A 15729-nucleotide genomic window follows, 5' to 3' on the forward strand; every position below is an offset into this window, starting at 1 on the left:
CCCCCGGGAGGTTTCTGCAGGGCAGAGCTGAGCACCCAGCAGGTGGGATGGGGTGTGTGAGCACTGAGAGGGGAGAGACGTGGGGACAGAGAAACAGGTCCCCACAGGGACGGCTCCAGGCAGCAGAGTCATGCTCAAAGTGTGAGAGGAAACTATCAGCTCCAAGGCCTCCCCTCCTCTCCCAGCAAGCACAGCCCTCTGCTCTCAAGGCTGGTGGGTCCAGGGCAGGAGACGTTTCCTCGCCTGAAAATCCCTTCAACATTATGAGTGGGTTAAATCTGACTGGAACTGTCAGCAATTTAAAATTTTAGTCCCCCCTGTTCCCATGTACACAGTGCTGTAGGTCAGGGCTGACTCCTCTGGAGCCCATGGGCAGAGGCCCCTGCTCCGCATGGCAAAATCAGCCAGCACAAATCAGAGCTCAAGCCACAGAGATCAATGATGGTGCTACTGAGATGCGGAGAGGTAATGTGTGTGTGTTTGGTGTGTGTGTGGGGGGGGGGGAGGGTGTTATGAGAAAGCTTTGCTCAGAGAAGTCTGTCCTAACTTGTCAATGTGTCTTCTTCCTCAGAAAATCCCCCTGTGCCACAAAGGAGCAAATGTCCAACAGCAGCTCCCTCAACGAGTTCCTCCTCCTGGCATTTGCAGACACACGGGAGCTGCAGCTCTTGCACTTCTCGCTCTTCCTGGGCATCTACCTGGCTGCCCTCCTGGGCAACGGCCTCATCATCACAGCCGTAGCCTGCGACCACCGCCTCCACACCCCCATGTACTTCTTCCTCCTCAACCTCTCCCTCCTCGACCTTGGCACCATCTCCCTCACTGTCCCGAAATCCATGGTCAATTCCCTGTGGGACACCAGGGCCATTTCCTACTTGGGATGTGCTGCCCAGGTCTTTTTCTTCTTTTTCTTATTTTCCACAGAGTTTTATCTGCTCACAGTCATGGCATATGACCGCTACGTTGCCATCTGCAGACCCCTGCACTATGGGACCATCATGGGCAGCAGAGCTTGTGTCAAAATGGCAGCAGCTGCCTGGGCCAGTGGTTTTCTCAATGCTGTCCTGCACACTGCTAACACATTTACAATACCACTCTGCCAAGGTAATGTCGTGGACCAGCTCTTCGGTGAAATCCCCCAGATCCTCAAGCTCTCCTGCTCAGACGCCTACCTCAGGGAAGTTGGGCTTAGTGCGGTTAGTCTTTTTTTAGGCTTTGTGTGTTTTGTTTTCATTGTGCTGTCCTATGTGCAGATCTTCACAGTCGTGCTGAGGATGCCCTCTGAGCAGGGACGACACAAAGCCTTTTCCATGTGCCTCCCACACCTGGCCGTGGTCTCCCTGTTCATCAGCACTGTCATGTTTGCCTACCTGAAGCCCCCCTCCCTCTCCTCTCCAGCTCTGGATCTGTTGCTGTCTGTTCTGTACTCGTTGGTGCCTCCAACGCTGAACCCACTCCTCTACAGTATGAGGAACAAGGAGCTCAAAGATGCGCTGAAGAAACTCGTTCAATGGGTACATTGTCAGCATCAATAACTGTCCATTGTACATCCACTCCTCAGGGTATCTGGCATCAAGGCTGTGTGTTTTGTGTTTCTTTCTTTCTTTCTCTTTTTTCTCTTTTTCCTTAAAAAAAAAAAAAAAATCAGGTTCCTGTTATGTCTACTCAGGAATGTCTCATTTGAGTCTGACCCAGAGGCCATGTTGAAGCAGGAAGCCAGGCGTCCCCCTTCATCAGCAGAGATGGGGGAACGTCAGAGCCTGCTAGTCTGAGCTCCCTCTGGTGCCCCCAGCGCAATGCAAAGAGTTTCCCTTTGCAGGGTCACTTTTGGCACTGACACTGAGGGAGCTCAGGGGCACAGAGTCAGGGTCAGACTAGTACAGACACGGTGAGACCATGGGTCCCATGTCCATTAGGAGAGCTCAGCTCCCCTGGCCACAGTCAGGGTGTGATGTCAACCTCCTCTCCTGTGAGGGTGGCAGCCAAGTGTCACTGTGGGCTGGTCCTTTCCCTCTCTGGCGTTCCAACACTACAAGTGGAGGGGGAGTGGAGGGGAGGGGAGTCAGGCAGCAGCTTGTGGGGACAGACCCAGTGCTGGACAGTATCATCCCCCTACTGCCACAGCAGGCATTTCCTCACTGCAGCCTTCCCGTGGGGGCTGCAGCTTTCCTGGAGACACATCCCCACACAGCAGTAGGACCTCTTTTTAAAGATGTTCTCCTCATCACAATCACAGAATGGTAGAGGTTGGAAGGGACCTCTGGAGATCATCTAGTCCAACCCTCCTGCTCAAGAAGGGTCACCTAGAGCACGTTGCACAGGATCACGTCCAGGCGGGTTTTGAATATCTCCAGAGAAGGAGACTCCACCACCTCTCGGGGCAACCTGTTCCAATGCTCTGTCACCCTCACAGTGAAAAAGTATTTCCTCATGTTCAGATGGAAGTGTCTGTGTTTCAGTTTGTGCCCGTTGCCTCGCGTCCTGTCACTCAGCACCACTGAAAAGAGTCTGGCCCCATCCTCTCGACACCCTCCCTTCAGATACTTGTACACGTTGATAAGATCTCCTCTCGGCCTTCTCTTCTCCAGGCTAAACAGGCCCAGCTCTCTCAGCCTTTCCTCAGAAGAGAGATGCTCCAGTCCCCTAATCATCTTTGTAGCCCTTCGCTGGACTTGCTCCAGTAGTGCCACATCCCTCTTGTACTGGGGAGCCCAGAACTGGACACAGTACTCCAGATGTGGCCTCAGCAGGGCTGAGTAGAGGGGGAGAATCACCTCCCTCCACCTGCTGGCAACACTCTTCCTGATGCACCCCAGCATACCATTGGCCTTCTTGGCCACAAGGGCACATTGCTGCCTCATGCTTATCTTGGTGTCCACCAGCACTCCCAGGTCCTTCTCCGCAGAGCTGCTTTCCAGCAGGTCAACCCCCAACCTGTACTGGTGCATGGGGTTATTCCTCCCTAGGTGCAGGACCCTGCACTTGCCTTTGTTGAACTTCAGGAGGTTCCTCTCTGCCCACCTCTCCAGCCTCTCCAGGTCCCTCTGAATGGCAGCACAGCCCTCTAGTGTATCAGCCACTCCTCCCAGTTTTGTATCATCAGCCAACTTGCTGAGGGTGCACTCTGTGCCTTCATCCAGGTCATTGATGAAGAAGGTGAACAAGACTGGACCCAGGACTGACCCCTGGGGGACACCGCTAGCTACAGGCCTCCAACTAGACTCTGTGCTGCTGATCACAGCCCTCGGAGCTCTGCCATTCAGCCACTTCTCAATCCACCTCACTGTCCACTCATCTAGCCCACACTTCCTGAGCTTCCCTATGAGGATGTTATGGGAGGCAGTGTCAAAAGCCTTGCTGAAGTCTAGGTAGACAACATCCACTGCTCTCCCCTCATCTACCCAGCCAGTCATTCCATCAGAGAAGGCTATCAGGTTGGTTAGGCATGATTTCCCCTTGGTGAAGCCATGCTGACTACTCCTGATCACCTTCTTGTCCTCCACATGCTTGGAGATGGCCTCTCTGAGGGCTCAGACCTCATCAGACCCCAGAGCATGGCCGTATGCTGATCCCAGTTGAAAGGATCAGGTCTGGGTAGGGTCTGGGGACTGGTGGGAGGCTGTCAGTCAGGAGAGCTGAGGGAGACAGGGCACCAAGGACTATCATGGGGACCATGCTGGGGGGATGTTTCCCCACCCCAGAACACACCCTGTCCTGTGTGATGCCTGCACAGTGGGGCTGTGGGGCCACATGCACAGCAGCAGGGCTGGGTCAGTGGAGGGATGAGACACAGATGGGAGCCACGACACTCCAGAAGCTCCTGGCAGTCATGGAGGGGACTCACTGCTGCTAGCAGGACTGTAGGTTTCTCAAAGTCTACAGCCACCAGCACCACCTGTCAGGACTCCCAGACCCAGCACAGATGGTCGGTGCTCAGCACTGCAGCTCACAATGCCCCCCATCCTGTGTCACCATCCTCGCTCAGGAGCGCTGCTGGGTGCATCACTCCCTGCCCAGGTGTGGAGAAGAGCTGCTGGAGGTCTGCTCTTCTCATCCCTGCTGTTCCCAGGTCTGCCCTGGCATTGGCCCACAGGCTCTGCCCTGGGTCATGTTATGTTTCCATACATTCTCATCTGACACTACATAGGGACCTGCAGTGCCTAGCTCTGCTTGCAGCTGGCCACCACAGACTGCCTGCGTGGTCCCAAGTGATCCCAGGAAGGCTGTGCTTGGAGGCGAGACTGTGATTGTCCTCAGTCAAAGCAGATGGGATGGTCTGGGTGGGGGCCAAGGGGAGGAAAGGACAAGAGACAACAAGGAGAAGAGGCAGTAGGGGAAATTTCAAATGAGTTGATGGGAAAAAATATAGAATACCCATGCTACTGAGTAGCACTGCGGCAGGGGACTGGAAATCTTAAAAAACTCTCCTGGAGAAAGCACCTACCAACCTCATCTAACTGTCAAGTTAGCCCATCTCAGAGCAGATCGTGTTCCTGGAGATCTCTGGTGGTCCCTCCCAACCCAAATGCTCTAGGAGGAAGGGGCTGGAAGACAGAGTCAGAGGCAGGGGACACTGTTGTGGGTTTGAGGCCTTGCTGGCATTTGGACTGCCTGGTCAAGCCTGTCCTCAGAGTCACACAGTGAGCGAGTTCATCCTCAAAAGGAGTCTCTGCTCCATGGGCAACAGGAGTCAAAGCAGTGCGGGGAGACTGCAGAGAAGTTCTCAGGAACACACCAGGCTTTCAGGCTCTTCAACTGCTGAGGTGTCCCCAGACCGGTGCTTTGCATCCTCGGTCTGAAGGGCTGAGAAATCTTTAGAGCCAGAGCAGATCGTGTTTCCCATCTCCTGGGCTCATGGGTTACAGGGTATCAGCAGGGCTGTACTGGCTGCAGGGAGGGGATCACTGCCCAGGGCACGAGCAGATCCCCCTCTGACCTCCCCTCTCTCTTCACACCCCAGAACAGAGGTCGTGTTTCCCATGTTGGTCCTCCCTGCCAGGCTGTATTCCCAGCTGGAAGGGACGCAGGCTCCACATTGGGGAAATGCAGGAGAGCCCAGTCTCATCTAGAGGAGCAGGGTCCCACCACACCTGCTGGGTGGCCAGGGCTGCAGGTTGCAGACCCCACTCTGTTCCCTGCAGACCTCCAGCAGCAAGGCAGGCATGCCTGGGGGTCTGGTGCCATTGGGGTGGTGGCCTTTGGAGAAGCCTCTGTCTGTAAGGGACTCAGGAGCTTCTCTGCCTCCATGTTAGTGACAAAGTTTGTTTCCCAGGTTCTTCTCTGTGGAGAGCTGACGATTTCATTCTCAGGAGAAGGGGAAAAAGGAAACCCTTTGTCCATGAGATCACCCCGTCAACCCTCTACTGCCTTCTCCTGCTGTATCACTGCTGAAAGTCCTTTGGCAGGTGCATTTTTTGGTTTCTGACCCTATATATGACCCTGCTTTGAGCAGCACGTTGCACTACCGGCCTCCTGTGGTCCCTTCAACCTGAATTATCCTGAAAGCCAATGATCTCAGGCCCCATTTCAAGCACAGAGCAAATGTCTCTGGGACAGGAGCCCTTTGTGCTTTATGTGACCATCTAAAAGAAGGCAGGTGAACACCTCCTCCTCCCTCCTCATTCCTGAGATGGTGGAGAGGTAAGAGGAATAACAGAGTCACCATCCTGGACCGCAGCAGAGAAGATTTCATCTCATTTGGGATGGAGTTAGGCAAGCCAAAGCTCAGCTGGAGCTGGAGCTGGAGCTGGAGCTAGGAAGGGATGGGGAGGGTAACCTGAAGGGCTTATGCAAGGACGCTGGCAGCACAAGGCAGCCAGACAAGGAAAATGTGGTGTCCCTGCTCAGTGGGGCAGGGGACGTAGTGACAAAGAGAGGGGAAAGGCTGAGGAGCTCATTGCCTCTTTTCCCTGGTCTTTTCCTGGTTTTGTCTACTGCCAGGCCTCCCTGGCCCCCAAGTCCTTTGGCAGCATCTGTGTTAGCAAAGCCTCGCCCATGGTAGAGGACGATGCAGCTGGGGAGGACTTTTGCCCAGTGGGCACACACAAGTCCATGGGACCTTACAGGAAGCACCCCAGGGTGCAGGGAGAGGTGGCTGGAGTCACTGCAATGCTGCTCCCAATTGTCTGTGAAATGTCATGGTAATCAGGGAGGTTCCTGATGACTGGGAAAAGGCAGACATCACACCCATTTTCCAGAAGGGCAAGAGGGAGGATCTGGACAATGACAGCCTGGTCCTCTTCATCTCAGTCCCTGGGAAGGTGATGCAGCAAATCCTCCTGGAAACCATCTCCAAGCATATGAAGGAGAAGGCCTGGAAGAGGCAGCATGCGTTGACCAAGGGGAAATGGAAAGCATGCCTGACCAACCTGATTGCCTTCTACCATAAGATGAATGCCTGCGTGCACAAGGGGGATTTTTCAGGGATTCTGTGAACCTTCACTTTAGCAAGGCCTTTGGCACAGTCCCCCAGAGTCTCCTTATAGGCAAATTGTTGAGCTCTGCCCTGGATCAACGGACCATAAGGCAGGTGGAAGATTGGATGGGCCATCAGGCTGAAACGCTGTCATCAGTGGTCCAAGTTCCAAGTGGCAGCCGGTTACTAGTGGCATCCCTCAGTGATCAACATGTGGGGCAGGACTGTTTAACACCTTTATGAATGGCCTGCACAATGGATGGAGTGCACTCTCAGCATGTTTGTGGCCAATGCATACATGGAGGGAGCCCCTGGGTCTCGTCCACCCTAAGTGCTGTGATTCAGTGAATCTTTCCCTGGAGAGCTCTGTAAAGAGAGAAGTGGCTGAAGAAGAAGAAAGGACAGAGAGGCAGAAGAAGAGAGCTGAAACATGACAGTTTAAATAAAGTAGTTCCTCCAAACAAAGTTTCTGCATTCCGAGTGTTGGCAGCAAATGTATTTTGATGAATAATTTGTGTGTGTATATATAACATATATATTACACACACACACACACACACATATATGTATAAACACACACTTGCATAGAGAGGCTAATTTCTGTAGTGCATGAACATGGTCCTGCCAATTAACAAGAAAAAAAAAAAATATATATATATGGCAACGGTAAAAACTGTGTGAAGTTTTGGAAACAAGGATTTCTTGTCAATTGTTGCAGTGAGTTATTTTTTGAGAAGATCTCAACTTATGACTAGGATCTCCTTTTTGGGCTTGATTCATTTGACCTCATAGGGAGGCTATTTGCTGCCTGAGGTGCCCTGGGGTAGCTGTGTTGCCATGTGGTGCTGGAAATTTTGGAGGTGATTCCTGTGTGGGACCTTAGCTTGTCGTTAGGAAAAGTATCTCAAAACAACTGAGTTGAGACAACTTAGTTCCCTCCATAGAGTAGAAAGGGAAGTGCAGAGAACTGTATTTGACAGAGACATCTGCACTGACGGGGTCTGGCCTGGGGTGAGATCAGCCTCCTCCTTGTTGTCAATGAGCTCCCTTCTTGTCCCGTTCTGTGTGTCCTGCCTAGTTAAGAGATGGGAATCGGGGCTTCCAGAGTCAGACATTTCCACCTCTTTCAAATACCCATCCTCTGGTGAGACAATTTGTAATGCTGGAATCAGTCTTCCTTCAGTGCTTAGAGAGGGCCCATTTGTGATTATTTTAGTCTACTTCAATGAACATGATGAAATAGTGGAAATCTTCAGGAATGGTGTTAATCTGGGGAGAAGAAATATCGATGTGCCCTTGACCTTGTGTTTCCACTGCTCTGTCTATTAGGCTGTGGATGTAGTCTCAGTGATCTCTCACATATTTCCACATGTCCTGATAAAATTTTTCATTTCTGAAGTCATCTTTGCATCAGACTATCTGGAAATATGCACTTTCCATAGTTTCCCAGTTTCCTCCTCCCCTTCCTCTTTATCATTCAGGTACCTCTCAACTCTCCAGTTGCTGCTCTGAGCTGCTGGGAGTCTGAAGCTTGCCTCGTCTTTCAGCAGTCTCATTGTCACTTCAGCCAGCTCCTTTGTTGTGTTTCTTGTCTATCCTTTCCTATTTATCTGTTGAGAACATTTCAAGGAAGGTTATGTCTTGTGGGCAGTGGAGCTCACTGGAGGTAGCTTGGACTTGACATACAGCTGACGAGTGGTTTTTTTGTATCTTCTATTAAACTGTTCCAAATTATAATTTGTTTGCTTGCAATTAAGAAAAAAGAAACTTCTGTGTCTGCTTGCAGCTAGTTCTTGAAGGAAAGCAGGTGGGAATTGGTGCACATGAGCTGTAACATTCAGCTACAGCCTTGAGTGGCAAAAGGTTGGATTTTCACAAGAGTGATCTGAAGTCCCCAGTGGCTGATGAGGGAAATGGCAGGGCTGGAGAGCTGCGGAGGAAGGTTCTCCATACAGGTCTCCTACCAAAAATACTGCTTTGCCTACATGCCCTGACTTCATTAGGAGACGCTGTGGGTCAGTATGAATTGGGGAATGAAGGTATGACTTATTCTGCAAACTGAAGACTCAAGAAAGCTTAAGAAGCAGACATCTTTCTTTTCAGGTGCTCATTGAATTCTGCCCAATTTCAACACACTCCTCCAAACATTCCAATTAACCCCAGAAGAATTGACAAACTGAAGAAAGTTATGGAAAGAGGCATGGCTCCCTAGGGTTTTTTTATTATTATTTTAATGACCCCTTGGTGTATTTGGGGCTGAGCCCATGAACTTCAGATGCTGAGAGGAGGCTGAAGAAACTTCTCAAGAAGTTAAATTCAAAAAAAATTCTAAGTTTCTTGGAGCATTAATGGGTCCCACCGAGGGCCATTACCAACAAAGTCTCCGCAGGGGCTGATTAGAGAAGAAAGTTGGAGGCCCTGATTGCAGGTAGGCAAAGGCAATGTGAGGGTGGCTGTGATGCCAGGTCAACCTTGATGTGTATTATCAAGCAGAGTGACCAGGAACTGACAGCCATCCCCTGGGTAGGGTGATGCTTTCCATTATGAATTGCTCAGGGCTCTTCCTGGGGCCAGTGTGAGGGTGAGGTTGCACAATACCAAGTTAAGGACCATGATACGGCACCTGCTGGGCTCCCAAGGGACAAGGAGGTAGCAAGGCCACAGTGCTTTAAGGAATGGCATCTTCTTGTAGGCCTCGGTGTCAGAGACACCAGCCATAGCCAAGAGGACAAAGACCTAGCTGTGTTGGGAGCTTTCAGCCTTGGCAGTGCCCTTGGCCGTCTCCACCACAGGCTGTCCTATGCTTTCCCACACCTCTGCCTGTTTCCCTGCAGAATGTACACACCCAAGCTGCTTCCCCACCTTGCTCCCACCCCGTGATCTCCCTGCCTCTCCTGATGTCTTCCTGTCCTCCCTTGCTTTTCCTTGAAACACAAAGCCAGGGGCTGATCCCAGACTCCCTCTGGGTGACCTGTTGCACCTCAGCACTGCCCTACGAGTGACATTCTTTTGACCTGAAGTCCATTCTGAACCTCTCAAGAGGCAGTTTGTGGACCTTTCTCCTTTGCATGCCATTTCCCACTGCCAAGAAAATTTTCATCATCTCTGAAACCACCCTTCAAGCAGTCACAGGCTAATAGTCTACTGCCCTTTGCCTCCTGGCTAAAGAAGGCCAGGTCACTCAACCTCTCCTCATGGATGGGGTTATTCCCACCTAGGCACAGGACTTGACGCTTGTCTTCTAAATCTTCATGAGGTATTTGTTGTCCAACTCACCCGAATTTCTCAAGTTCCTTTGGGACTGAAGCTCCTCTGTGTCAAAATAAAACAAAAAAAAAAAGAAAATGAACAAATAAACAGAGAAACCAAGCCAGTGCCACTGAGTTAAGGGTGAGCAGGGGTGGGGTGGGCTGTATGGGACAGGATCAGGGTGGTAAAAGAGAAGGACTTAGAAGGAATGGAAGAAAAAAAAAGGAAATTAAAAGTGAAGTCAAGGATTGGTCAGGGCTGTCTTGGGGATTCCTGCCAAGAAGCCCTGCATCTGAATAATTCTGACTGGAGGAGGACAAGAAAGCTGGCCTGCTTCCACTGTCACAGGGCACCTGTGTGCTTTCCCTGACATCCACAAGAGAAGATGGAGAGTGGGAAGAACCATGGACACCTTCAGGGTGGAAGGGACCTCAGGAGGTCTCTATCCCTTCATGTGCCCAGAAATGTAATCTGAGAGGATTCACCTGATGACTCACTCCTCACAGAAGTGAGGCTGAACTGCCTGCAGCTCCCCAGGTTGCCCTTGTGGCCTTTTTGGAAGATGGATGTAACAGTTGCCTTTCTCCTACTGCCCCATCCCTGATCAGTTCCTCCGTCTTTGAAATTTCCAGATACAAGAAAGCATCATCCTTATTGGCCCATCTGGCAGCTGTGCAAAGAAGTTGTCCTTGATGCCCTGCAGAAGCCTCCTGGCCTACTTGCACTCTGCTGTTTGCCCTTATGCTTCATGTCAGGGTTATTAAAGTCCCCCCAAGAAGAACCAGGGCCTGTGATCCACAGACTTGCTCACGTTGCTTAAAGGAGACTGCATCCACCTCCCTACCCTCTTTAGGTGGACTGTAGCTCCCACCATGATGTCACCCCTACTGTGATGCTCACCCACAAGCACTCACCCAAACCCTTGCCTCTCCCATGGAAGAGGTCCACACATCTGAGCTGCCCCTTCACACAAAAGACATCCTCCCTCCTCAGCTTCTCTGACAGTCTCTCCTGAAGACATTGTACCCTGCAAGCATTGCCCTCCAGTCATGTGAGTGATCCCACCACACCTCAGTCATTCCAATGATGTTTCACACCTGTGAAAGCTTGTACATCTCCATCTGCTCCTGTCTCTACCCCAGGCTGCATGCATTTGCATATATTTGGGGTGCAGAGCATCAGCTGTGGCACAGAGAGCAGACTGGTCATGGTGAAACCTGTTACCAAGAGCCAAGGTCACTGTGTGTGCAATAGCCCCACTTCAGAGCAGAGCCATGCTGGCCTAGATAGCAGGTGGCAATGTAATGGTGAAAGGAGGTTCCCCCTGAGAGAGCAAAGCCTGCAGTGCCCAAGGCCAGGCAGAAACAGAGCTGGGCTGTGCAGCCCTGGCAAGAGAGGTTTGGGCTGCCTGAGGCAATTTGTAGCACCTTGGGGCCTGTGACAGAGGTGAAGTGATCTGCAGGCAGGACAAGGTGCCACTGAAGAAGTCCCTGGCACTGGGCAGCCTGTGATTGAGCCACCCTGAGTGAGCACGCCCAATCGTGGTTCATATCATCCTGGTGTGAGAAGAGTTTTAGAAGGAGGAGAGCAAGAAGTGTTTGAGAGTGCAGAGACTAGAGTGGAGACCCTGGCGTGATGTGCCTCCCATTTATGCAGCACACTTGAATGCAGTTGGGATGGACTTTGCCTAAAGGCAGTGGTGGGATTCAGTTGTCTGGGCACAGGTAGGAAAGCCTGAGATAACCTGGGTTGTTTGCCAGCAACCACTCCAAAGGGGCATGGTTTTCCCATAGGTCCCATCCATGTGGTTGTGCTAAAAAACCCAGGCATCTGACATGGCCCTGCCAGCCTGTTTCTATGTCATTACATCAAGTGTGTGCACTGAATTCCATTAGCAGTTTGCACTGTAGGCATCTCCATGTGTCTCAGCACCATAGTGATTGGGGCTTTAACAGTAGTGGGCATCTAGTGTCATTTGAGATGGCCAAGGGAATTCTCCACCCAGCCCCCAACTCATGCTCTAGAAGGATGTGGGTCTCCCAGTTGCTCCATCAGAGCAAGCAGACACTGGCACATGCCTGGGACAACCTCTGTCTCTTCCAATATCACCAGGTGTTTGTGTGTGAGCAACTGACTCCCACCCTCCATCTCAGGTGAGTATAACCAGAGCTTAAAGAAGGAGCTTGTGTGCAGACATCTGTGTTGTGCACACTTCAGCTTGGGAAGGGGAATCCCACCTGCTGTGTGTTTTTGGAGTTCACGGGAGTTTGCTGAATCCCACTGCATTCCAGGGGCTTCCAAACCAGAATGAGATGCCCACATTTACTCATCTGAGTCAGCACCTGAACCATGTGTCAATCAGCTCCCTTCTTGCTCTTTTCTGCCTGTCCTGCCTAGTTAAGAGATGGGAATCGGAGCTTCCAGATTGGGACACTTCCATCTCTTGCAGATAACCATGCTCTGATGAAACAATCTGCAGTGCTGGAATGAGTCTTCCTTCAGTGCTTAGAGAGGGACCATCGGTGATTATTTTAGTTTATTGGAGTGAACATTTCCCAGGAGGAGGGAGCACAAGGGACAGAGAGATTCATGCCTTCAGATGGGCCTCTGCTCCTGAGTGAGGGCAGTCTCCAGGGATGGAGGGAGCTCATGGCAACCTGGCAGCACTGCCCAGACACAGCTGTGTGCAGGGGCAGCTCCTCTGCAAAGAGTAGCAGGGCTCCGGGCACTGCCTGCTGCTGCTGACATGAGAGGTGACAAGGCAGAGAGAAGTGCAAGGCAGTGTGGAGTGGGAGGACAGAGGAGAGCTCCTTGTGGGAGAAATCTTCACAGCCCTTGACACTGTAAGTCTCTGGCTGCAGGGCAATGCTACTGAGGTTCCTGGAGGGGTCTTCTGAACCCATCCCATCCCATCACTGATAGGCTTTTTAAGGATCACTCTCCTGACTCCTCCAGTGCACAGGTAGAGGAGGAGATGCTTCAGAGCAGGGATTCCCTGCCACACCGTCACAGGGACAGGCCGTGCAGCTCCATTCTGCCAGGGGTAGCTGCAGGAGTGTGAAGCCAGGGAGCACACACAGGTCTGTGCAGGGCTGTGATTCAGAGCAGTGTCCCTGCACCCCAGGGTGCTGTGTGCCTGGGGCAGTGACTCTGCTGCCTGTGAGGGTCAGCCCTCCGTCTGCCCTGGGAGCTCCCCACAGCATTACGGGGAAAACCTCTGGGTGAGACGAGCGACCCCCGGCAGGGCAGATTCATTCTGCTGAGAGGGTGCTGCGTGGGTCAGGGCTGCTCACAGCTCTAGCTCATCTGCAGCAGATGTGCAAGGAGTCTTTTCAAGAGGAGATCAAGACAAGGGCTACTTGAAAGGGAAGGAGCTTTCCTTCTGGTATCTCCACTTTCAGTTCCCTAATTTTCGCAGGGAGAAAAGAGGAAAGAGTTTTCTGGTTTAGCAAGGAAGTGGGATACCTAAAACTTCACTCTCAGAGATTAATAGGTCAGTGAGAAACCTCAGCAAGCTGCTTCATCCCCACCTTAGCCTACAGACAGCATCAACATCACCTTTGTGGTCTCATAGGAGTTTATGTGGCCTGCTTCTTAGGACGTGCATGCACAGAGATGCCCCTAGACAGTGCCCTGATCTGGGAGGTTTCTGCAGGGCAGAACTGAGCACACAGAGGGTGGGATGGGATCTGTGAGCACTGACTGGGAGAAGCTGTTGTGACAGTGAAAGAGCTGGCAGCAGGGACAGCTCCAGGCAGCAGGGATGGGCAGGGAATGAGAGGGAACTGCAGGCAGACCTGCGACAGAGGAGAGGGCTTCTTTCCTGCAATGGGCCCATTTCATGCTGCCTGACAAAGGAGCTGAGAGCGACTGTCCTACAATGTCACTGTCTGTGAGTTGGCATGCCCAGCTGAGTAAGGAAAAGGCTTTCTAGTATGCCTCTCTGTCTCTCTTCTTGCCTCCCTTGGCAGCAGGATCATGGTGTTGCTCCTTGCTTCCCCTCCTGTCCATGATGCTCCTGTTCTTTTTTGGGGGGTTTCTGGGTTGGGTGTTTTCAGCTGCAGTTCAGACATGGATGCTGCAAGTTGTGCAGCAGAGGGGTCTGCATGGGAATGAGGTTGCCCCAGCCCCCTTCTGAATTGTGGAGCTACAGAAAATGCATTCCGTGGGTCTGGGAAATGAGCTGACTCTCCCTTAGGGAGAGCCCATCTCCAGTCCTAACATTCCTTTGATCATTTCCTTATAGTGTCCTGGCAGACTGTGTGCTGCCCTCTAGAAAGGCACAGCTGTCTCATAGCATTACTGTGATATCTGAGAGGCCCATGAGGAAGGTGCAGAGATGGTGAGAGTATGGAGATGGTGGTGGGAGGCTGTATGTGGGCATCTGAAAAGAGCCCTGTGTGTGCTTGTTTAGAAGGGGAGTATGGAGATCTCCCTCAGGTGCCCGGAGAAAGGGAGAAAAGTTTGGAGATGTGCACTTTGAAACTGGACTCGTGTGCTCTCAGCAGGGGCTGGTTTGTTTTTAGGGTAACATGTGAGTGTGATCATCCCACAGCTCAAAGAGTTGCAAACACAAGACAGCTGTGAATGAGACTAATACACAGACTAGCTGTCCTCACTCTGCAACAAGGGACAGTGAATCCTTTTTTCTCAGGTTTCAGTAGAAATGCCAAGGATTTCTACCTTTGAGGAACACTCCCCAGGGGTGACAAGACCATCTCAAAGAAAATAAAAATTCCCTGAAACTCTGTTCCTCAAACCTTATTCTTTAGAATTCAGAGTGAAGATGCTGAAAAGCCGTTTTATATGATGACTGGATTTCACCTGACAGAAGTTGTGAATGTCAATCCTGTGCAATGTGCTCTAGGTGACCCTGCTTGAGCAGGGGGGTTGGACTAGATGATCTCCAGAGGTCCCTTCCAACCTCAGCGATTCTGTGATTCTGTGATGTCAGAGCTGGTCACCCCCATTCCCCTCTGCCCACTGCTTTACAGCACAATTGACTCCTGTGGAGCCCATGGGCAGAGGTCCCTGCTCCTCACAGCACACTCAGGCAGGGCAAAGCGGAGCTCAAGCAAGGGAGCTGCAGAAAGAGCCTCTCAGGAAAGAGAGAGGCAATGTGGCAGGTTGTATGGGAACTGCAAAATTTGGGGGGTTTTTTTGCTTTAAAAGTCTCTGCTAACTTCTCAATGTCTTTTCTCCTTTGCACAGTCCCCCATGCCCAGAGATAGCAAAATGTCCAACAGCAGCTCCCTCAACGAGTTCCTTCTCCTGACATTTGCAGACACGCAGGAGCTGCAGCTCTTGCACTTCTCGCTCTTCCTGGGCATCCACCTGGTTGCCCTCATGGGCAACGGCCTCATCATCACAGCTGTAGCCTGTGACCACCGCCTCCACACCCCCATGTACTTCTTCCTCCTCAACCTCTCCCTCCTTGACCTTGGCTCCATCTCCACCACAGTCCCCAAATCCATGGCCAATTCCCTCTGGAACACCAGGGCCATTTCCTACTCAGGATGTGCTGCTCAAGTCTTTCTGCTTGCCCTCTTGCTAGGAGGAGAGTATTGTCTTCTCACTGTCATGGCCTATGACCGCTATGTTGCCATCTGCAAACCCCTGCACTATGGGACCCTCATGGGCAGCAGAGCCTGTGTCAAAATGGCAGCAGCTGTCTGGGCCAGTAGTTTTCTGTATTCTGTGCTGCACACTGGGAACACATTTTCCATACCACTCTGCCAAGGCAACACACTGGACCAGTTCTTCTGTGAAATCCCCCAGATCCTCAAGCTCTCCTGCTCAGACTACTACCTCAGTGAAGTTGGGCTTATTGCGGTTAGTGCCTGTTTAGTCTTTGGGTGTTTCATTTTCATTGTGCTGTCCTACGTGCAGATCTTTACTGCTGTGCTGAGGATCCCCTCTGAGCAGGGCCGAAACAAAGCCTTTTCCACGTGCCTCCCTCACCTGGCCGTGGTCTCCCTGTTTGTCATCACTATCATCTTTGCCTACCTGAAACCCCGCTCCATCTCCTCCCCAGCTCTGAATCTGGTGGTGGCTGTTCTGTACTC

The 15729-nt window shown here is 51.7% G+C and overlaps 1 protein-coding gene across 1 annotated transcript; it reads left to right on the forward strand.

Moving 5' to 3' along the window:
* Positions 1 to 599: 599 nt before the first annotated feature.
* LOC136993034 (olfactory receptor 14J1-like) lies at positions 600 to 1535 on the forward strand. Its single transcript, XM_067303051.1, has one exon. It carries the CDS (start codon positions 600 to 602, stop codon positions 1533 to 1535), a length of 936 nt encoding a protein of 311 aa, XP_067159152.1.
* The last annotated feature ends 14194 nt before the right edge of the window (positions 1536 to 15729 follow it).

Source organism: Apteryx mantelli, chromosome 11 (assembly GCF_036417845.1).
Source record: "Apteryx mantelli isolate bAptMan1 chromosome 11, bAptMan1.hap1, whole genome shotgun sequence".
Lineage (NCBI taxonomy): Eukaryota > Metazoa > Chordata > Aves > Apterygiformes > Apterygidae > Apteryx > Apteryx mantelli.